Source organism: Leptodactylus fuscus, chromosome 6 (genome assembly GCF_031893055.1).
Source record: "Leptodactylus fuscus isolate aLepFus1 chromosome 6, aLepFus1.hap2, whole genome shotgun sequence".
In the NCBI taxonomy this organism is placed as follows: Eukaryota; Metazoa; Chordata; class Amphibia; order Anura; family Leptodactylidae; genus Leptodactylus; species Leptodactylus fuscus.
The window spans coordinates 116,623,825-116,647,686 of record NC_134270.1 but is presented as its reverse complement, the minus strand read 5'-3'; the positions used below and the strand labels follow the sequence as shown (position 1 = coordinate 116,647,686).

General features: G+C 41.4%; 1 protein-coding gene across 1 annotated transcript in view; it reads right to left on the bottom strand.

Moving 5' to 3' along the window:
- ITGB3 (integrin subunit beta 3) overlaps positions 1–23,862 on the bottom strand; it is a 55,311-nt gene that overhangs the window by 28,103 nt on the left and 3,346 nt on the right. Inside the window, exons 2-10 of the mRNA XM_075277139.1 lie at positions 22,026–22,108; positions 15,960–16,158; positions 15,243–15,495; positions 7,442–7,604; positions 7,190–7,351; positions 6,985–7,080; positions 6,331–6,420; positions 6,030–6,164; positions 1,945–2,374 (exon numbers count right to left, since the gene is read on the bottom strand). Of these exons, the coding sequence (XP_075133240.1) occupies positions 1,945–2,374; positions 6,030–6,164; positions 6,331–6,420; positions 6,985–7,080; positions 7,190–7,351; positions 7,442–7,604; positions 15,243–15,495; positions 15,960–16,158; positions 22,026–22,108 (1,611 nt within the window). The remainder of the gene's footprint in view (positions 1–1,944; positions 2,375–6,029; positions 6,165–6,330; positions 6,421–6,984; positions 7,081–7,189; positions 7,352–7,441; positions 7,605–15,242; positions 15,496–15,959; positions 16,159–22,025; positions 22,109–23,862) is intronic.

Below are 23,862 nucleotides of genomic sequence, written 5' to 3'. Positions count from 1 at the left end.
AATGCTGCGGCAAAAAGCATGGTTTTATAGTCCCTGCAAAGTTAATGGGATTCTAACAGATCACCTACTAATTTCAGTATATGAATGATATATATAGGAAGTGGAGGAGTAGTCTGTGTGTCTATGATTAACTCTGGATGATGAGAAGAGTTATCAGGGAGGAAGTACCTGCCTAAAAGTCAAGAAGTCACATTCAAAAAGGTACATATAATCACATAGATGAGGGCCGCTACATAAGATTATTTACATGGCTTGTGTGTGACACTGCAGAACAATACCCATAGCAGAAATGCGATTTTCAAAACCATCAGAAGGTTTCCATAAAGGTATAATTGAAACAGAAAGTGCACTGTGAACAGCTCTATGGGAAAAAATGCAATGCGTTTCCGCCATGGTTTTTCCACAGCGCTTTTTCACTGCAGCTCACCACATGGGGCCTTAGCCACAGCTGGTGATCCTGTAAGCTGTTTAACCCCCAGGTTGTCACACACACAAGCCATGTAAGTAATCTTACTGAGCGGCCCTCATCTATGTGATTATATGTACAGAAACCTTTTTGAATGTGACTTCTTGACTTTTAGGCAGGTACTTCCTCCTTAATAAGTCTTCTCATCATCCAGAGTTAATCATAGACACACAGACGACTCATCCACTTCCTGACTATATCACTCATGTACTGAAATTAGTAGGTGAGGATTAGCCATGGTCAGCTGTTAATCTGTCATCTACTGACAATAGATCAGCAGTTGCGGGAAGGTGAGCAGTGAACCAAGTGGCAGGAATTCAATCCCTGCAGCAGTAAATACCTATAACAACACCGCGATTACGGAAATGTGGGTGGTAATAGTAAAGGTAGAGGTGGTGAATCAGGAGTAGACTCACTGTGTTATGTGATAAAGATTAGAACAAATCCTACGTCCTAGACAATATGAGTATGATGTTTACTAATATTTACAGAGTCATAACAGAGTTACACAATATGACTACGTCACCACTTCCGAATTACGTTGATAAGAAGCAAGAGGTTACTACTCCCTTTACAGCTCATTCGACAAACTGAGACTAACCAGACTGATTTCCAGACTGCTACACTGTAACCTACCAGCTGCTGCATTTTGTTCAGAGTATTGCCTAAAGTCAATACAACTGTATCCACTTCTTAGCTGCTAGCAGGACTAGGCTATACAAGTTTACTAGCACTGAATATAACAAGGGTCTTCTCATTCATTGATAAAACAAAGTGTATAAGAAGGGACTTTCATTCACATAGTTCTTAACGGGAGTCCGCCACCAAAACCACTTTTAGGCTAGGAACCCACATAGGATAGACATCGCGATTTTACATCACCTGCAAAATGGATGGGATTTTGGCTAATCCCATCCATGCATTGCAGAAAAATATCCTCAGTGGACTTGCTGCAATATTCAAAACCGTTTTTGGAAATCACAGCATGTCACATATATCTATTCCTATAGGAATAACTGAAGCAGACAGTCCACAGAGCAAAACTCTGGACTTTCTATGAAAAGCAATGCTGGAAAAACTGCAATGCATTTCTGTATGGTTTATCCAGCAGCACTTTTTGACTGCGGCCCGCTACTTGGGGTCTTAACCTAAAATAGTTTCTCGGCAACAAGACCACACTTTGACACTATGCCACTAACCCTCTCTAGAGCAGCATACAGTGTTGGCCAAAACCCCTGCTATTCCTTTCTTTCTTCTTACTTACCGTAATCTAGTCGGGTCACTCTGAACTGATACTAATGACCCTAATATCAATATCAAGGATCAAGCCTTGAACAAATCACTTAATGTACTTGACAGTTCAAAGTTGCTTCAGTCATTGTAGACAGTTCTTCTTGCCTCTTTCCTCCTACATAACATATCTTTTGGTTACTCATATTCAGTTGTGAAACATAGTTGAGTAAATCTGCATTTCTTACCTGAGCACATCTCGCCCTTGAACCGTAGGCAGGAAAAGTCATCACATTCACAGTATTTCCCCCATACTTTTCCAAAGTCGTTGTTGTAACACACACACTGGCCACAAACACATTCCCCTCTCCGGGAGCATATGCTACCCTTTTCACTTTGGATACAGCGGTCCTGTTGGGTAGGATCATATTCTTCTTCTGAGCACTCACAATGGGGTCCCAGCCATCCAGCATGACACTGGCAGACTCCACAACTTAGGGTGCCATTGCCATTGTTACAGGAAAGGCTATCAGGTTCATCATTCTCTTGACATTTGCAGTCACAATGAAAGTGTACAGTCACAGTAAGAGTGTCCTTAAACCCAACAGGTTTGATAGTGAATGTCTTCACCTTCTCCGCAGGACAGCCTCGTACTTTGGCTTCGATGGAGAAACTCACCTATGAAACAGACATTTAAATGGTCACTAACTTTTCAGACAATTTAGTCTAGTTTAATAGAGAATGTGATTCTGGACCAAAATGTAATGTACTTTATTTTAAAAATAATGATGCTGAATTAAAAACTTTTCTACAGTTCCTGCCACCAAGTAACTCCCTCCTTCCTAATTTGTTCACTCCCTGTTACAAGGGAATGTGCGTCTTTAGAAACCAACAATCTAAAGACAGGACACAGAAAGTACAGAGGGAAGGGACTCTTTTCAGAGGCTCAGCATGTTTGTACACAGATTTTCTGCTCTGCACTCCCTGCCTATAGGCTGCTCAGAGAGGAGTCTGCAGCTTCTCACAGCTCATAGTAAGGAAGGTCTTTCTACTTCTGACTAGCTACTTGTGTTATTAGTGAAAGGATGTTAGTCATAGACAGCAAGCAGTTTTCTTTATCGTGCTCTGATCAATCTTTTTTCTCTGTCAGGGATCTTTTAGCTGCATCATAATCTCCATTGTCCCTAGATCTCATATATTATATGTGCAAGTGGGCTTCCCTCAGCTATTTGTTTGCTATTGTACACTTACTCCTGGCAGAATTACCAGTAATAAAACCAATAGTAGTTGTAATGGGTTGGGGGCAGCCTCCACTGTTTTGTACATGGCTCCCTGCCTTAGAGAGAAATACAAAATGTGTGGCTGCCATAATCGGTCTATTAGCAACAGATAGAATAATAGGACACCATGTATGAAAGCTTATACAGCTTATCCAGCAAGACCCTACAGATATTTCAGCTTCTGAGAAAAACTCAGATCCCCTTCAAGACAAGTACAATTGAGGCCAATCACTATAATCACACAGGGATGTCTATGAACTACAACACTACAATATCCAATTGACTGGAATTTCCAATGTATATTTGCTAACATAGATACACATAGGCATTTGAGTCATCAAGTAGGTGTCACCACTGCTTACAGTCCCTTCCATATAAGTCACGGTGGAGAGCTTCCTAATAAGAGAAGTCTCCGCTCTGACAGACCCAGTCTGTCCAGGTACATGGCTGGCGATTAATTTGCATGGTCTAATTAAACCTCCCCGCTTGCTTAAGAATAGATGAGATAATGGAACCATTATGGCGAGCATTGTGCTATGACTGTGCACTGTGCATGTGGGCAGATAATTTCCTCCCCCACAATAAAAGGAAACATAGGTCAGTTGTAGACATAAAGAAACTGGCCCCATGGTGTGTCTGTGGCATAAAATCTAGATAGTAATCTCAATGTGTAACCAAGTCTATAAGGATTATGCTGCGGGATAAGGCAGCACTATGTAATAGTAAGAAAATGCAGAACTATAACTACAATAGACATCATCATATTAAAAACACACGACCCGGCATTCCAGGGTTACCAGGAATGCAGGATAAAACATGTGCCCAATCACAAAGCTATATTAATAATGCATCAGGACTATATTACTATATATTATTATTCACGTCTGTTCTTTTATTCTTTCTTTCAACCTCATTTTAAATTACCATAGAAAAACAAAAGCTGTCGAAACAATATCCCGATGATAATATGTAAACTATTCCTGGATATATTCTTAATATAGACACTACTAAGAATAGTGCAAAGTGTGACCCACATAGTACAGGCCACAAAGCCAGCCTCTTAGTAGTCCTCTCAGTCATTACTTATAGTAGCATACATAGGATCAGACTTACTATTGTGGTTAAAACTCAACTCTGGCCTAAAATTTACCACATTTTAGCGCAACTTGCCAGATCTAATTTCAGTTAAAGTTTGATAACTTGCTTAAAAAATGGACATGGTTTTGTGGTAGTAGGGGTGTGGCTTCAACGCAACAAAATGTACCAGATTGCACCAAAACATTTAGACCAAGGGCCCATGTTGGTGAAATGCAGCTTTTTTTGTTGCAGATTTTGCTGCAGTTTCTGAGCTAAAGCCAAGAATGGCTACAAAAGGAATGGGAAATACATAGGAAGTACTTATATTTCTTAAACTTTCGGTCCAAAGTAAGCCAACTAATAGGCAGTATAAACTCACACTAGACCGCCATTTTCAGACTGCCAGTCTAAAGCGAAATAACTTATAGAAAGAACCAGCACTACTTGTTGCCAGACACAATTCACATTATACAAAGTTGACTATGTTGTGAAAACTCCAAACATGGGCAATTCAGTGTTGCTCTCCCCCAAAAAAACCATACAAATATCTAAAGAGAATCAGAAAAGTGTTGTAGTCACCATATAAGACATCTTAAGTTTTACTAGTCCATTAAAGTAGTCCAGCAGGGGCTAAATTTACACTATGTAACTATAAGTAAATGGGGTATAAAAATACCTTGCTTCCAGTATATGTGGTTTCTTGCAGTCATGTTTTTGCAATTGCACAAAAATGTGCAATTATTCTGAAGCTGGATTCATTGAAGTGACATATAATAATTGGGTGCCAGTCTCCAGTGTGTGACCTCGTCCTAACAGAGCAGAGTGAATATGCAGAATTCTACGGCTTCGGGCAGAACATTTGATTCTTGTTATCTCTAGAGATGAATCAAATCTGACACCGCGCTCTTGTTTCTATACGGAGATGTGGTTGGCCTCTCATCGGGAGGATGTAGTTAACAAGAAACATGTGTACACAAGTGTTTACTGCAGTCATGTGGAAACTACTACACAGCACAATAAGAGGCATATGTAGGAATGCAGAATCACACAGAAATCTGGTATTGAAAATAAACATGAAAAACTGAACTTTGATGTCAATATACAAGGTATATGAGTGACGTATAGAGCTAGCAGCTTAGTTGTATTAGATGTATTAGAGGATGTAGCCATCAAGTATCAGCTACAGTAGAGAGCTACTTGCAAGCTTAGTTTGGTCCTCCACATAATATATGGAACAACATTTATCTAATTATCTGTATGGCTGCCATAAAATACTACATTCTCCTCGTAGTGGCACGCAACAGTCATAAGTTGAAGCTCCCGTGCTCTACTGCAAAATCTGCATCAGGATTACCCAATTACCATATATTATTAATACCAATATCTATTATATACCAGAAGGACCTTTGGGCTCCCTGAGGCCTAGGCTGAACTGGCACCTCTAGCCCCTTTGTGGTCTGGTAATACATAGAAATAACAAGGTTAAATTAAAAGTTTGAATTAGCTGAGTCTAACGCTAGGTTTACACCTTTGTTCGGTTTCTGTTCGGGGGTCCACTTGGAGACCCCCCGAATGGAAACCCTATTTACTTAAAAAAAAGCAGTTACCTTCAGAAACCCATGGACCCTATAGACTATAATGGGGTCTGCCAGGTTTCTGCCTGAAAAGGGCAGAAAATGCGGAGAGAAAAAGCACAGGAGACCCAGCAGAGGTGTGAACCTAGCCTTAAACTGGCAAAGACATGGTATGATTGTTGGATAAACCATAACTTGTCTTGCAGTGCTGGAGTCCTGGATTAGAATACAGCCAAGGACAACATCTGCATGGAGGTGTATTTTCTGCGTTTGTATGGGCTTCCTTCCAAACGCTAAAGACATACTGATGGTGAATTTAATTGCGTGCCTTACTTAAGACAGAGGTTGACAATTTCTGTAAAGCACTGTGGAAAATATAGTAAAATAAATGAATATACTCACAGTGTCCCCAATCTTCAGACCTGAACAGGACTTTAGGCCGGGTGTGACTTCATTGTTGGTACAGGTGGCATTGAATGAGAGGGACAGCTCCTCAGGAAGATCACGGACTTCTAGTTCTACTTTGGAGCGAATCTTCTGTACTCATGATGTAATGGGGATCAAATAAATTTTACTGTTAGCATTCTCACCATTAATATTCATCTATTGTCAAGAGAATAAGTAGCCCCCAACCTGTGACTTGTACAACTTAATTGGAGACCACTAATGTAAATGTTCTGGAAACTTGGAAGGTTTGTCTTACCTCATAGGAATCCACAATGAGCTGGATAACATTGCTGGAATCTCCAGACAGTGTCCCTACTGTGGCCCCTGGAATCAGTTCACTGTATTTCTATGAGACATGAAGGAAGATATGCTTCAAAGGGAGTGCACGTAGGACAAAGATATCACTTTAGTATGATGCATGCAATGTTGAAAAAAGTTGCTTAAAGGGCTGGCATGAGGAGATGATAGTTGGCTTGAGCACTAGATAAGCGAGGTCACAATTTATGAATTTCAATTGTTGGTTAGATGATGTCAGAATGGTACTGGATAGATGGGGTCCGACAGCTGTTAGGTGGATGATTGGCCCCCCCATCAGCTATTTTGCTGAATATTTGGGATTGAAGGGTGCATTCTGGAAGTTTTATTTATTTATGCGCCTCCAGAGCTGGTGATTGGAATCCAACCACCCTAATACAAACAGGTTTTTATAATGCTTTGTCACAACTAAGCAACAAAAGGTTATACAAGAAGTGGGCAAACATGGTTGCTTTCTTCTAGAAATAGCGCCACACCTGACCATAGGTTGTATTTGATACTGCGATTCCATTGCAGTAAACTGAGCTGGAGTGCGGTAGTTCACACAACTGAAGGGCAAGTGTGTCCTTGTTTTTGGAAGAATGGATTCACTTACCCTGTAGAGGTCTAGGACATTGCTTGTGACTGCAAAAACAAGATTAATGTTTTTCTGTGAGAGTTTTTCTGTCATGAGACCAATAGATGGGTAATCCTAGGTGAGAGAATGAAATATATGACCAAATTGTTTGTCAAAAATTGGATAGAGTTATCTTTAGGAATATTGGAATGAAATTTGCATTCATCCGTCTGTTCCTCCTTACCAGAGTGGTAGACAGTGTGTAATGGTTGTCTTCACCTAAATGACAGTGTCCATCATTTGGTTGCACAATGCCAGCAAGTCTTCCATCTAAAGCTATGTGTGTCCTGGCATCTGTGGTAAAAACCAGTAGGTGGGAAGACTCATTTCTCCAGCCAATTCTTTCCTGTCAATTATAAAAAGGATAAAACTTAAGTTCTGACCTTTCTGTAACAACCCCCCACTCCCCTGTTCCCTGTCAGATAACCATACTCACGTCACACACTGCAGCTTGCATAACAGCGTCAAATCCACCCTCAGGAGCATCACGGTTCCGGGATACAAGCTGTTTTCCAACCTCTTGGTTAAATCGTTCCACCTCATCTGTGAGAGCTAAGACGTGTTTATAGCCAAAGGTGGGCAGACAGGTAGTGAAAATGCTGTACGATAATAAGAAAGTTCTGGTCAGTCAGAATGCAAAACCCCATATTCACTTACCTATAAATGTAATTTTCAACCAAGATGCTTTACTATAGAGCAGGGGTCCTAAAACTGCGGCCCAGCACTTCTGTCCGGCCCGCCGACAACGCCGGCAGGTGTGCATATATAATGAAGCTGCTGGGGAGCTCGGGCCAGGCTATGGAGCGCACTTCACTTTACCTATTGGAGGGCACCGCTCCTGATGTCTGTGCGACCTGCTCTGCCTCCGGTGCCCGCCTGTGTCCCCCTGCCATATCGCTTGTATGCAATGTAAGGAGGATACCGGAGGCAGATCAGGCCACGCAGACATAAGGAGCAGTGCCTCCTGTATCCTCCTTACATTGCATAAAAGTGATATGGCAGGAGGACACAGGCGGACACCGGAGGCAGCGCAGGTCGCACAGACATCAGGAGCGGTGCCCTTCAATAGGTAAAGTGAAGCGCGCTGTCTCCATGGCCTGGCCTAATATAGTCGACTGTGCTCCTCCGTCACTTCGTCAGTCAGGTCACCCTAGCAACGTGACCTGACCTGACACAGCCCAAATTACAGTAAGCAAAGCCACTACTGTACTACAGTTTGCTGTGCTGCTCAGCAGTGGTCACACTGGTCAGGTTTAGTGCCTGCTGCCTTCCTGGACGGACCCTACCTGTGCCCCCTGAAGTAAGCAGTATAATATCTTACTGTAGGATAAATAACACCTCAGGGGGCGTTCACACTTGTGCTCGGTGTCTGGTGTCTGCATTCCGTCGGGTTTCCATCTTCAGTCCCAGCGAAACTGGACAGGGGGCGGAAACACGGCAGTCACCTTTAAACCCCATTTAATTGAATAGGTTTGAAAACGTGACCACCAGTGTCCGCCTGTGGCCTGTCTGTGGGGAAACCGTTTTATTTTTTAGCCAGACACAAAGTCCTGCATGTCTGGCTTTGTGTCCGGCTAATAAAAACGGTTTCCCCGTGGAGAGGCCACAGGCGGACACTTGTGGTCACCTTTACAAACCCATTCAATTCAATGGGTTTTAAAGGTGACTGCCGGGTTTCCATCCCCTGTCCAGTTTCGCTGGGACTGAAGATGGAAACCCAACAGAATGCAGACACCAGACACCGAGCACGAGTGTGAATGCCTCCTGAGGTTGAAAATTGAGTGTCCCCCTCCACCCCACGGTTGCATTCATCTCCATTTTTTCTCAATAACACATAGGAATAGCCTTAAAGGGGTATTCCCATGAACATAATCATATCTATATTTGTAGAGAATTAAAAGTTAAACATTTTTGTAAATATAAGTAATTAAAAATTCTGCAAAGTTTTAAATATTTTCTCTAACTTTCTTAGTGGTGACAGTCTGTTTATCTTGATCGGTTGCCATGGATACGACCACTAATGCAGAAACTTTCTATGGTCTAGGACTTGTCAGGACTGAGCTATGATTTTCTTATTGTAGCTGGGTTATCAGGCAGGGACACTACATGTATCAGAAGATATCCCGGCCACAATAAAGAAATCATGGCTGATTTTCTGACCTTAGAAAGTTTCTGCATTGGTGGTCGTATCCATGGCAACCGATCAAGAGAACAGACTGTCACCACTAAGAAAGTTAGAGAAAATCTTTAAAACTCTGCAGAATTTTTAATTACTTAAATTTGCAAAAATGTTTAACTTTTAACCATCTACAAATTAAAAAATAATTATGTAGATGGGAATACCCCTTTAAGAAAGACATCTAAAAGTAGGAGAAGAATAGCCTTTCTTAAGGCTATTCCTACGTGTTATCGAGAAAAAATGTGATTTTAATGGTAGAATCCCTTTAAACTATATTTCGGCCCTCCAATGGTCCGAGGGACAGTGAACTGGCCCACTGTTTAAAAAGTTTGAGGACCCCTGCTATAGAGGCTACAAAGAGAGCAGGTCTAGGCCCTGGTGGTTTGAAAGCCACATAGCAAGACCTGAGTATTCTAGAAAGGTGTTGTACAGGGAGAGGCCTTGTTACAGATTATATCCTGGGGCCTTAAATTACGTCTCTTTTCACTGGGATGGTAGATTTAGGACCACATAATTAAAAAATAACTAAAACAGAATTAAATAAGTTGTCTCAACAAGATGTCCCCTTCTGAAAAAAAAAACATCTGGCCGATCAGCCAGCCCTAGTAAGACACCTAGCAATCAGCATTACAAAGAACGGGCAACCATACAATACAATCCACAGATCTACCAAATCCACCACAATGGTTAATATGGACCTATGTGTAGGTGACTCCATGGCATCCAAAAGCCCCAACATGGTACACACTAGCAGGAGTTTATGTCATGTAACAATCTGTTTCATCATGCAAACTGCAAGCATATGTTTCCATGGATGACAATGTACCACCCTGGGGATGTGTCATTTTAATTAAAGTTTACTTTTTCCCTTTGATACTGCACTAGGCGACATGAATACAGTCAGGGAAATATAGGACTCCATGATGAGTAAGTTCTTTGTATGGTCTTCTACATGTGACTGGACTAATTTCAGAATTTAGCACTATTTTCTGTACTTTCCGAAAGGTTTTTCAAGTGTGTAAAATGAGACGTGTTCTGCTGTAAACGCACATATGTTCAGAAGAAATCTATATAAACTTGGAAACATGAGTCATGCTGCAGAGGCCTGGATTAGTTGTCACAATCTATACAACTTTATTCCTATTTGGCAAAATTTATCCAAACCTAAAAAAAAGGCAGAGTTTCTGGAATATACAGCTAGAAAACCCATGATTTTATAGTACAAAAACCTTTAAGCACTGAAATCTTTATAGGGGCAATGTGGTTGCAGAGGCACTAGGTCTCTAGTACCTATGTTCATACCGCCCAACCGTCCCGATTTCCGCGGGACACTCACGCTTTCCTGCCCCTGTCCCGCTGTCCCGCGCAGCTCCCTACATGTCCCGCTAAGTTCCTTTAATGATTTACTGATCAATCTTTCCTCCGATCACCGCCTGCTCTTATAACAGATAAGAGGCTGTGGTGATCGGAGGAATGCTTTACTATGGTTCAAGGACCTTGTGTGACATCACACGGTCATGTGACTAGGTGGGCGTGTCAGTGTCCCGTGTAGTGAAGAGAGAAGAGATCCGTGTAAGGTACTGAGAAGGGAGGGGGATCTGAGATGCAGGATGGAGAGAGAGAGAGAGAGAGAGAGAGAGTGTGTCTGTCTGTCTGTGTGTGTTTGTCATTATACTGGGGGCAGAGATGGAGGGGGGACATGAAACTGGGGGCAGATGAAAAGGGATATGAAACTGAGGGAGAAATGGAGGGGGGAGATAAAACCGGGGGCAGAGATGGAGGAGGGGACATGAAATGGAGCAGATAAAGGGGGCACTTAAACTGGGGGACAACTGGAGAGGTCATTAAACCGAGGAGGGGGAGGGAGACCTGTCTGCCTCTAGTTTCCCCCAGTTTAATGTCATCCTCCAGCTACCCCTACGGTTTAATGTCTGCTTCTGTTGCCCACCGTTTAATGTCCCACTTCATCTGCCATTTATTTATTGCCCACTCCACCTACCCCCATTGCTAATGTCCCGCTCCAGCTGATCCAGTTTCATGTTTAAACTGGGGCACCAGGAGAGGGACTTAATACTGTTGGGCAGTTGGAAGGGAGACATTACAATGTGGAGACATATAATGTGTGGGTGACTGAGGGAGGATTATACTGTGTTGGGGGACATGAAAAATGAATGAGAATGGAAGGAGTCAACATAAAAGTGGGCAGAGCTAGATTTGCTGTGGCGCGCCATGCTTGCCGCACATTTTGTCCCTCTTTCTGTTGTTCAAAAGTTGGGAGGTATGCCTATGTGTCAGATTGTACGGTGCCCAAATCATAAAGCTAAATAATATTTCCAAACAATTGTGTTAATCATTATTTATACAGTGCTGCCATTGACATACCGTACTGTGCCTAAGTAGCAGTGCCACATAATGGCAAAGTAAAAACTGCTATATGGTGCTGATAATGCCAATATACAGTTATTATCAAATAACAGCTCCATACAAAGTAATCCAATAACAGTATTATCCACAGGATTGGGCATCTGATTGCTGGGGTCTTAATGCTGTAGCTCCCGCTGATCACAAGAACGGGGATGCATGCCCACATCGTGGGCACATACTATGCATGGTCTCACCTATACATGGAAGTCTTAACAAGTCTGTATAATTATCTTCTATGTTATCCACTCTGTGCAGTCACTATGTTCTCAGCCTGCATGTCTTAGGGGATTTATGGGCAGCGGGCCACGTCTTAAAATATTTACAATACCTCCCTACTTTTTAGAATCTGAAAATATTCAGAGGAGATTTGCTTGGGAATGTGTTAACACAAATAAACAGGAGAAATTAGGAAGAATGAGGGGGAGGGTAAGGGCTCTACTATGTAGGGCAAGCAATAAATGTCTTGGCAGGCAATAATGCTACTTATTGGACTACTTATAAGTGATGGAGTTCCGGATCTCTGGAATGTTTATAAATACAGTATTTTAGAGAGGTTTCCCTTGTAAATCCTGTTCCCTTCTTACAAGCTTTCCGCTGATCGCTCTATTAGGTTCCAATTTCAAGGTCAAAAAGGAGTATATAGTGGGGTCTTTTATGTAAAAAGATATCTGTCACCGGGTCATTTCATGTCTCTGACTGTCACAAAACTACAACTTTCCTTGACTGTCAGTGCTTGCTGCAAGTTTTCTGAGAAACAACATGTTGGAACTTGGACATCACTGGCACAAATACTGTATATTAAAGTTCCTGGGTTTATGTCTGATCTATCAGTGCTCCAGTGTGTTCAAGACAAGAAGTCCTGTCTTGTGTAATCAGTGGCGTATGTAGGATTTTCTTATGAGGGGAAGGTTCGATTGCAATATTGTCCCCCTTGCAATGTACTACACGCTTAGGGAGCCTTCACACGGAATTTACGCTCCGCTTATTCTGAACGTAAACTCGTTCAGAGTGAGCGGCTTAAAAAACAGATCCCATTGACTTGAATGGGTGCTGGCATACACCCGATCCCCATTGAAATCAATGGGAGGCTTTTTAACCCATTGATTTCAATTGAAGTGAATGGGATCTGTTTTGAGCGCTCACTCTGACACGTGTATACGCATATATGAATGCGCGGTATGTTACTCCGTGGGAACGGAGCCTTAGTGTGCACTCATCCTCCACTGCAACCATTTGGTGATGTTCCATCCAGGCAATGAATGCTAATGTAGTGCTGGAGACTCAGAAGTGGGTTACTACTACTATTTCTCACCCCCTTATTCGAACTACCAGGCATGGCAGTAACCCTTTCCTGGTTCACTGGAAGTTGGAAGCACTGGACTGCACAACTCCCTGATCTCCACCATCCCTCTCCAGGTGTGAAGCTGCTGACCACCAGGACTTTAATAATATTGATGAATCATCATGTTCGTAGCAGAGCAGGAAAGCTACAGTAGTGGTCATCTTGCATTGAAGGGGCAGGGGGACAGTACTAACTATGTAACCCCTCCCCCTTGTATATGCCCCTGTATGCACTACCAATTTACTAAATCATAATCCATATCAATAACCACATTCTCTTGAAATAAACCTTCCACCATTAAAATCCAGTGCAAAATATTCAGTAAAACTTCTGATTTATTCATATACATCTCATTCTGAGCTTGGTTGTCAAATGTGATTCCTATTCATGACTTACTGCCTCTCCTGTGCAAGAGGTTTACAGAGATAGGGGCATAACTATCAGGATAGCAGTGGTAGCGGCTGCCACAGGGCCTGGAACATTAGGGGGTCTGGTGGGCCCCTGATGTTTTTTGTTTTTGACTTTTTTTAATAGGCCGTTACCTGCTGGAGTAACCCCAGCAGGTATCGGGCCTTTTTACTTACTGATCCTCGCTCTTGCTCACGGTCGCCTGTTCAGGAGTGAGGACTGGTAAGTGAGGCCATGGGCCCGTGAACCCCCACAAACACTGCTATCATTTAACTTGGGGTCTTTTCAGACCCCAGAGTATAACGAACGGAGGCCCAGGGAAGGTGAGGGAACATAACAAACAGTGTTACTTATCTCTCCTGTGCTCCAGAAGGCTTCGGGCCTGTTTGGTGACACCTGTTTGAGGATGGCCGAAAGTAGGGGGAGTGTGCCGGAGCCAGGGAGAGGTAAGTAACATTTTTTTTTTTTTTTGGAACCTCCCCTGGGTCTCTGATCATTATACCAATAATAATATAATAAATTGTTCATGGGTGGTTCACAATGGGGCATAATATTGTGTGAAGGGTACACTATGGGGCATAATAGTGTATGCAGGGGCCACTGTGGGGAATAATAATATGTGCAGTGGCCACTATGGGGCATAATAATGTGTGCAGGGGCCACAATGGGCATAATAATGTGTGCAGGAATGCAGTTTGTGCCGGGGAAAAGTCAGGGGGCTGGGGGGCACCATGTCAAATGTTCGCCTTTGGGTCCCACCATTCCTAGTTACACCACTGCTGTCAATCATTGAGTAGGACAACCCAATGGACTCCTAAGCCCAGCGTGAGCACTGTAAGTTATAACTAATATTGTCACCAATATTGTCAATATTGCATGCAGGGTTCCTCTGTCCGTTTGAGAAGTCGGACATCTTCTCTTGCGGACAGGGAAGGACGGGCACGGAGTGCAAAAGAACGCACCCGATGCCCATTCAAGTGAATGACAGGTGTCACGGACACATCTAGTGTCCGCTCCTAGTGTCCGTGACAGATTTTGAGCGGACACTAGGAGCAGACACTACATGTCGGACACCGACGGTAGTGTGAACGCTCCCTTAAAGTATAGAAACCATACTGTAATAATAATTGGAGACTGCTGATTCTTATATGGAACGTTTTCCTTTAAAAGGGTTTTCCAGGCAAAAAAATTTTTTAACAAAACATTTGTTAGTGCTATCAATGGGTTAATAAGTGCACCCAAATACCTTTAGCAGAGTTTAGAGTGATTTCTGGCTTTCTCTGGGAACTCCTGGTGTCCTTTGCATTTTTTTGCATGGGTAGCTTCCTGCTGTCTTAGCCTACAACTACCATAATGCATTGCAGTTCACTCAGATCTCCCCCCTCACAACCCCACCCCCCTCGCTGTTTCCCTAGCTAGCCCGCAGACTACTAGCCTTACCTACCTAGCTAGCTATCTAACTCAATCCCCCAACCTCCTCCCCCCCCCCCCCCCATCATACTTACCTGTCTTCTCGTCTTGGAGAAGACATTGAGGTGCCGCTGTCCCCTCCCCTGCCCGCACCTGGGAACCTGAACTGGTGCCTGCGCAACAGAATGCCGGCAGAAGCTACACATGAGCAATAGAACACTGCTTCTTTTTACATCTGCCGGCAATCTATTGCGCAGAAGAAGAGGAAGTGAGCGTTGGTGAGTAGTTACCTAGGAATATGGCTAAATATACTTTTTTTTTTTTTAAAGGAAGTAAATTAGAAGTTAGGCAGGGGGAGGGGTTTAGCTTAGTGGTAAAGTTTTAATTTATCCCAGACAACCCCTTTAACATATCATATTATCACACTACATTTGCTTTGAATCTAAAATAGGTGAAGAAGTTCTTAGCACTCACTCTTTGCATGGGTTGGCGATAACCTCTGGAGGAGAGACATACATGTAAGGTGACATGGGCTTATCAACAAAAGCTCCAAAACCAATTCGTAGATTGCTGGTCACTTTATGCATTCTTTCAGCTAGTTTAGTGCCAAGTGTCTGAATATTTGCCAAATCATCCTTCATAGAATAAGACAAGTCCATAAGGTAGTAGATGTCAACAGGGTAGTCCTCCACCTGCCGAACTTGTACTGTGAAGACCTTAGAATCATCTGCAAAACAATGTATATTATCACAAAAGCTATTGCTGTCTATCATTATTATTATTATTTTTATTTTTTTTAAAGATTGGAAACTTCTATTGTTTACAATATAGGATATAGTAATAGAAGGGCATGTAATGTTCCCCAAATAAGCAGTGTTTCCTACTTTAGCATGCCATTCCTGCAATATCATGGAGGAATATCATAAAGCAATGAAGAGGCTGTCTAATATTCAGCTGACATTTGTGGACCACCACCACCAAATAGCAAATGTCACATAGTTCTTATTAAATTCAAGAAACTGTCAATGTAATGCATGAATATTTCAGGTCGTCCAGAGTGATAGACATTATTTGTGACCATTCTCAACTCTGGTAAGAAAAAGTGAATTTTAATTTACAAATTGGAACTGAATTTTCAAAATCAACTTGATGGGTCACAAAATGATAACAGATGTCTTAATGTTACTTTACCTGGTCTTAGATGCAGTTCTATCTTCTGTGGTGACATCTGGGTGATTTTTTCTGTCTCCCCACCTGAACCCTTGTCACTCAGTGGCTGGTTAACTGAATAGTCGATTTCACTGACCGGGTATTCAATGTACTCTCGAAGACAACCATTACTTTCCAGGGCTGACTTTGTATCACAGCGGGAAGCTCCTATTCCAAAATCCTGAAAAACAGCAGTAGATATATAAGACATGTCAATTATAGTAGGAAGAAGTAGCAAGAGTGCTCAGTTGTTTCTTTGCATATTCTAGAATTAGTCATGTCTCTACTAGAGATGAGCGAACACTGTTCGGATCAGCCGATCCGAACAGCACGCACCCATAGAAATGAATGGAAGCACCTGGCACGGCGACCGGCCGCCGGCAAAGTGTACGTGCCAGGTGCTTCCATTCATTTCTATGGGTGCGTGCTGTTTGGATCGGCTGATCCGAACAGTGTTCGCTCATCTCTAGTCTCTACTTATTCTCCATCTGGATGCAGTAGCTGCCTCACCAGGTGTGATGTGTTTAGTGGACCCCCCTCTCACGTCATAGGTGCAGGGCTCAGTGGTGAGACCTGTATTTATCCAACATATATGGAAAATTTTGTGATTACCCCTTTGAATAAAAGACCAAGCTGATTAAAAAAACATCTATCCAATATTATTAAGTGTTTCTCCGCATGTTGCCACAATTGTTTCTTTCCAATTCAACTGGATGGATTATCAGTTTAAACATAGCAATGCGCTGACAATAACGTTACATCTTTAAGGCTAAGGGCCCATGTGTTTTTTCTGCTGCATTTTTCACATAAAGTCTGAGTTTTCCTCTGTGTACTTTCTACTTCTATTATACCTATATGGAAAACACCAGCATTTCCATAGGTAAAATTAATATGCTGATATTTGCAAAATTACCTGGGTTTTTGAAATTGCAGCATTTCCGTTGCAAGATTTTTACTTGCAAAGTGTGAATGGGATTAGCATGAATTGCAACGTGGAGCCCCATCTAAAAGGGTTTACCCCACAAGCCTAGGTGTTTTTTTGTATACAGGATAGGTCATTCAGCTGATCCAGTTGTATTCTTGATGTGTCCGAAGCTGTTTTTCTCCTATTAAAGTACTTGAATAGGTGCAGAGCTGTTTTCAACCCCTTCCTATGCAGTAGCTACTGGCACCAGACATGGCTAGATCAGCTGATCAGTAAGGGGTCCAGGAATTGGTATATAAAAACACTTGATAAACACATGTAACATTTATTGGTTATTGCCTGCTCTTTGTTACTGGCAACATGATAACCCACAAAGCCAGGCAGCTAGTAACATGGAACAGGCAATAAAAGTTTCACTGGGTGCTCGCAGCCGGGGCTACATTGTGTGGCAGCACCCTTTGCTGCATAGGAGATGCAGTCAGCCAATAAACAACCGATTGGATAGGGCAGTTATTGGGAATGAGTGTTCCTTGGAATATGTTCCCAATATTTGGTCTGATTATCAAGGTGTCTAATAGGACCTGCAGGGGGAATCAATGTCTTGTCTGTGTAATACAGGTCAGGTCCTTCAGATTAAGAGACGATCCTACACTCTCTAGTCTGGCTAAGGGATGAGTAACATGGAGAGGATCTCCCTCACATATGAGACAGAGTACCTCTCTCTGGGTTACCCAGAACATCTGTTCATCTGTTCACTTCCTCTGTGTTAGCACTGCAGGAGATCTGAACACTTGCTGCCATGTTCTCACACATATTAAAGATGAAAGCTGAGGTTCTCAGCAGTGGGACACCCTTTGATCATCCTAGTATTTGGCAACCCTTGTAACAAAAACAGTGTATCCAAAGTGGACATCCTATTTTTTTTGTCATTTGTGTCATGTATATCATAGTGCCTATATTTCTAGAGTCCTAGTCAGGACATATAAGCGTAAACTGAATAAGGTGACACAAAGAGTAACATAAAATATGACCCCATCAAACACACAGGCAAGTTCCAGGCCTTCTGTTTTTGGACAGTCTTCTGCGCGGTGGGTGATCTGTGTGCCTGTATACATTTCATACATTATGGAGTACTCATGCCTGTACGTCTGTGAATCAGTGCGTGTATTTATACAGTACTTGTCTGTATTATGAGACAGGAAGTTCCTCCTTTACAGGCCAAGTAATACATAGCGTCATTCACCCTCTGAGCTAATGTCCTACTAGTCTATTACTCCTTGTCGTGATGCCTCATTCTAACATCTACATTCAACTTTGTTACTCTTCACACACAAGTAACTATATGTGAATGTTTTACCTGATTGACACATATCCTCTGCAGCCAGCTGGAACCCACGCACTATCAGCCATGTGTGTGCAGTTACAGGCTTGTAAACTAGATAACCTGCGGCTACAAGTATATAGGTGAGACGGCAGGAAGGAGTCAAGATGTTGGGAGAGGCCTATAGACAACATTGGAATTTCTCTTTGATTGTTAAATGAAGTAACTATCCAACCAGCAATCTGATATTTGTTACTTTAAGGACTTTTGTCACTAAAGGAGCAGCTAAATATATGCTTCATTTATTGTTCATATGTACCATACTGTATGTAGTGTATATGTGTTCTCATCTCCTCTGCTGGTAATAAGCCCATAACCACGTTTTATACTTATCCGACAAATGAACAATATCTCTATTTGTTTCCCAATAATACACCCAATTTTGACAACCTGATAATTTTCTTACCATAGACAATGGGCAAATTATTAGTACAAGTATAGTATATGGTAGAACTATTCTTGTATTTAACCATACAATGACCCATAGGGGTAACTTGAAGCTCCTGGGCCCCAGTGGGTTCACATGGAGCTTTTTTATTTATTAAATGCATGCTTTTTTAATTGTAGTAATAAGTAGCACATTTTCTATGCATATCAGATGAGTAGCACATTTTCATTATGTCAGTAAACTAGATATTTTCAATTTGACGCCCATTAGGTTACAGCTGAAACGCAGAGCAACATGTGCTTTTCACGGATAGCACTCAGACCCAGGGATTTTTTTCCTTTATTTTCGTCAGCTTATGCCTTGGACTTATTTTTGGTGGTACTCATGTGGAATATGTTCTTTTCAGAGCGTACCTACAATTTAGTGAATTTAAACTCTTCAGGGGCAGTGTATATCTGTATATAGATTTACTTGAACCCTACAATTTTTAAAGTGTACATGAATATGTTAGTGCTATATAAATAAAATGTATTATTATTATTATTATTATTACTAATAATAATAATGATAACTATATGCCCCAGATCACCTATTGGGACAAGTTTATATTTAGCAAGATATATATATATATATATATATATATATATATATCCATTTGCTCACTTTGGACAGGTTCCCATTGGATAGAAATGTATAAATGAACCTGGGTCCATAGAATAAACATTTGACATTATAGACCATGTAGCTCGGTAGATTCTTTAAAGGGATTGTCCACTTTAAAACCAATATTCAGAGACAAATGTTATTGTCTAAATAATAAAAAGTTGTACAATATTCCAATATACTTTCTGTATCAATCCCTCATGGTTTTCTAGATCTCTGCTTGCTTTTGTTTATTCTGCTTACTTCCAGTGTATAAAAACCCAGTCCATTGTCATATGATACATGTTGCATGGTCATGTGATGGACACGCATTTGCACATCTAAATTTCCACTTTTAGATACCTATTTGGAAGTTTATGTACAACTTTTTGGCTTTAAGAGTCTATGTATAGTATTTAACATTACTTAGATCTTAATAAAAGTTTTATTATGTTTTGATAGGACCTCTCTCTTTTTTTGCATTCGCACATCTCAAACATCTGCTTTGTTATATTATATAGTGACAGAAAACCCCTTAGATTAAAAAGGATTATATCATAAAAATAATAGGAATACACTGTTTTAAAGGGAACCCGGCCCCATCATGTACAGGATCAAGTAACTCCTTTTCCATAGCTGCCCCTCTGTAATCGTTCTGTTGCAGCAAAGTGATGTTTGACAGAATAAAAGGTCATATACAAATAACCCTAAGTAGTCACTGTGGGCGGAGCAGCTGCAGGTTAACCCTTTGCTAATCACACCTCTTCAGGGCGTTTGATACCTCTCTTGCGACCGGAATGAGGGGACTATAAGAGAGATGTCTATCACAACCAGACAGCCTGATTATCAAGTGAACAGTGTGAATAGGTTAAAGCTGCTCCCACTTGACAGGTTCACTTTAAATTTTATTATAAACATTTTTAAATCTTTTTAAGATTTTTATGTGACTATAAATCTTTAAATATTTGTCATTAAAGCAATCCTAATAGGCTGAAACTTCTTATTTTGTTAGATCACTTATCAACTTTGCTGTGCAGACTAGGCCAAGATAAGCAGAGTCATCTCATGAATTCCAGCTCACACACAGGGGTAGCACACTGTGTACTTTGGAGAGCCTGCGCAAGTATGGTATGATCTATTCCTAGTATTTATTTGACTATTTCTTTGCTTATTATTGTTTTCACTCATTGCTTCTAGTGGTTATCATTATGAAACAATTATAGGCAGTTTTTAATTTCCTGTCTCTTTAAAATAAATAAAGGAATTTTCTATGCAGGCATGTCCATATGTGATCCCAGCTGTAACTGATCCTCAAGACAAACAACTGATTCACCTAGGGTCTGTACATGACTTGTCTGCATTAAGCTTTGTGGGCCATCAAATCCTAAATTAAAGTCCTTGCTTGGTTGTTATGACCACACATCAAGTGATTCATGTGAAAATCTTATTACAAAATGATGTGACACAAACATTCCGTGTGCATCCAACTGAATGAGAAATATAGAGGGAAGTCTGTGCTAAAAATATACAACAGTATTGGAACTTGTGGTTTGTGGTTTTACATTTTTGAATAATTGTAGCAATTAATACACAATATAATACACAACTGACTATGTATTGAGGTGCAAATCACAAGGCACATTGGGGTATGATGGACTCTTATACATGTTAGACAAAATGGATACAGCAGTAGGTCCATTATTCTTGGAATTACCATGAAAGGATTCTCCATTTTAGATAATGCCTACTTGATAAAGTGTCTCTTGATGACAAGTTGATCACAAAGTACTCCCTTGATTGTCACCCCCCCAGTCATCCCCCACTATTTGGTGAGCTATAAGAGGGCTTTGCCATTTCTTGCTGTTTTGGGATATCTACAGCATGAGTATCACCATGTCAAAATGAAGGAATTATGTTGTTTAGAAAAATATATATATTACATCATTGTAGCATTTGCTTGTAGTAGTTATCCCAGCATGCATGGAATTGTAGTTTTATGACAGAAGGGGAGGTGCGGATTGAGCAACCCTACAATATACAATACCCATTGAAATATGCTTGGCCCACCTGTCATGGACTGGACATGGTACCTACGCCTAACATTAACAAAAGAGGGTTACTGACTTGGTGTCCCCCCACTGTTAGCAAAGTGTATGAATTAAGGATGTTTGGTTGAAGTTTTTGGAAGGTGAAATAGGAGACGTAGGAAATCCATTCTGTCCAGCTGGTTCTGCTATCCCCAAGAGGTCGCCGAATATCTAAAGAATGACTTAAACATATAAACCAAAGCTTGTTCAGTAGAAGCTTAGCTACAAGTACAAGGATTCCCAGATGTGAGATGTTCTGGAGGAGCTGAGGGTGGGGATCTGGCACAATGTCAGACTTTTCACTGTTACATCTGTCTGGGAGACGCAGCCCCACGTGTAGTATGAGACCAGGGAAACATTGCCTTATTAGGAGGCTGAAGGAAAGCGGGAAGGATCTGCAGACCACTGACGGAATAAGGGAGGGAGAGCTGTGCATATTCAACCAAACAGACAGCTACAAGAAGCCAAAAACTACACATAATGCTACGACAATAGTGCAATATTCTATAGTGCATCAACTGAATCATAGTAAGGTCGATGAAGAGGTACACATTCCTACCTTCTGCAAATTAACACTTTACATACATATTTGTGCCCAATAAGCTACAAATCTACAGAACCTTACCTCTTGTGAACACCAAGCACATACTGGACTGACAGCTATGCACTGCTGGCAGGAACTCACACCTCGTGAAGAGCAGATAGAGGCTGAAATATACATATGTTACATGTTACTTATAACAAACATGTATATAGATGTAGTAAAGACATGGCGATCTTGCATGGAGTAGAGGGAACTATTTAAAAATGTTATGGAAAGCTGCAGATGCTACAACGTTGGTGTTAGAATCTGACTGTTTTATTACAGAATGTCATTTGACAGACTTCCATAAACAGCAGCCTGATAACAAATAGCGGACAATCTGACATTCCCTCCAGTCCTGCAATAGTAGAATACTCTGTGACTAAAGCAAGCAAGTCTGAAAATATACCTATATTAGGTAATCATTAGTTAAACAATAACTTATAACATGGTGTTAGATTAATCTAAGACATAAAGCCATTAAATTCCCATATATTATAAAAGGAGTTGTCACATCTAGAGATGAGCGAGTACTGTTCGGATCAGCCGATCCGAACAGCACGCTCCATAGAAATGAATCGATGCACCTGGTACTTCCGCTTTGATGGCGGCCGGCCGCTTAACCCCCCGCGTGCCGGCTACGTCCATTCATTTCTATGCGAGCGTGCTGTTCGGATCGGCTGATCCGAACAGTACTTGCTCATCTCTAGTCACATCCTATTTCTTTCCTATGGGAACCGCTGATCACCATGAGCCAGGCTTCTGAGGCCCCAGCAAACAGCTGATTTTGCTAGGAAAAGTCCTAGGTATCGAGTGATTTTCAGCATAAAATATATTGCAGAATGACAGACATTCATAAATGGTAGACTTCAACTCATAGAAGGAAGATCCAAAGCAGGGCATTCCCAGATTAATGGCAGGATTTCACAGAAAGCGGCCAACATTTATTGATAAAGTATATCACAAAATGATTAATGACACAAGAGTTGTCCATAAGTTTAGTTACACTTTAGCACTACATGTATCTGTGTTGTTCTGATGGAAATCATCCTTTTAATCCTTATTTTCTTGAAATGTAGTTTAGGAGTAAACATTCAGCCAATATTCCAGAAATGCTGCACACAAGACCTTGCACAACCACCGCTCAAAGCAAACAAAAGTTATTAGCGGTGAAAGCCACATAACAAGCTCTTCTAGTTTGCTAAGCCACATTTCATATGGCCACCTCTTCCTGTAGCCCCTCTCCTTGTCCCCCTGTTCTCCAAGGACCTCTCTTTTCTTACTGTTACGCCTATTTTAAATACTATATTTTTATCAAACACCTGGTCAAAGAAAAATCTTTATTTTCAGCCAATTCATCTGACCCAATCAAATGTTGTTACCCGGACAATTTCAGTTATGAATGCATGTATCTGTCTGAGCACAAGGCATTAGTTACAATGAGGTGTCTTGTATCAGACAGTCAGTATCTTGACAGGTATCAAAGTGTTTAAAGGGATTATTTTTTTTATTTTTTTTATTACAAAGACCACGTCAGAATAGCCTTTAGAAAGGCTATTCTTCTCCTACCTTTGTTATTCTGATCCGCACCGCCAGTCCTGAGAAATTTCTTATTTCTTCCTTATGCAAATGAGTCTTCAGAAAGCACAGGGGGCTTTTCCTGTGCTCCCCAAAGACTCTCCAGCAACGCCTCTATCTTGATCCGCCAACGCCTCTCCTCCACGTCATCACACGCGTCATCAGCTGGCAGTGCCGAATGTGCATGTCCATTTAGCCATTTTCTTGTGGCTTCTTATACAAGCAACCGTTCGGCCACAGGAAAATGGCTCTGCCAGCTGATGATACGTGTGATGATGGAACAAGACAGGTGTCGCTGGAG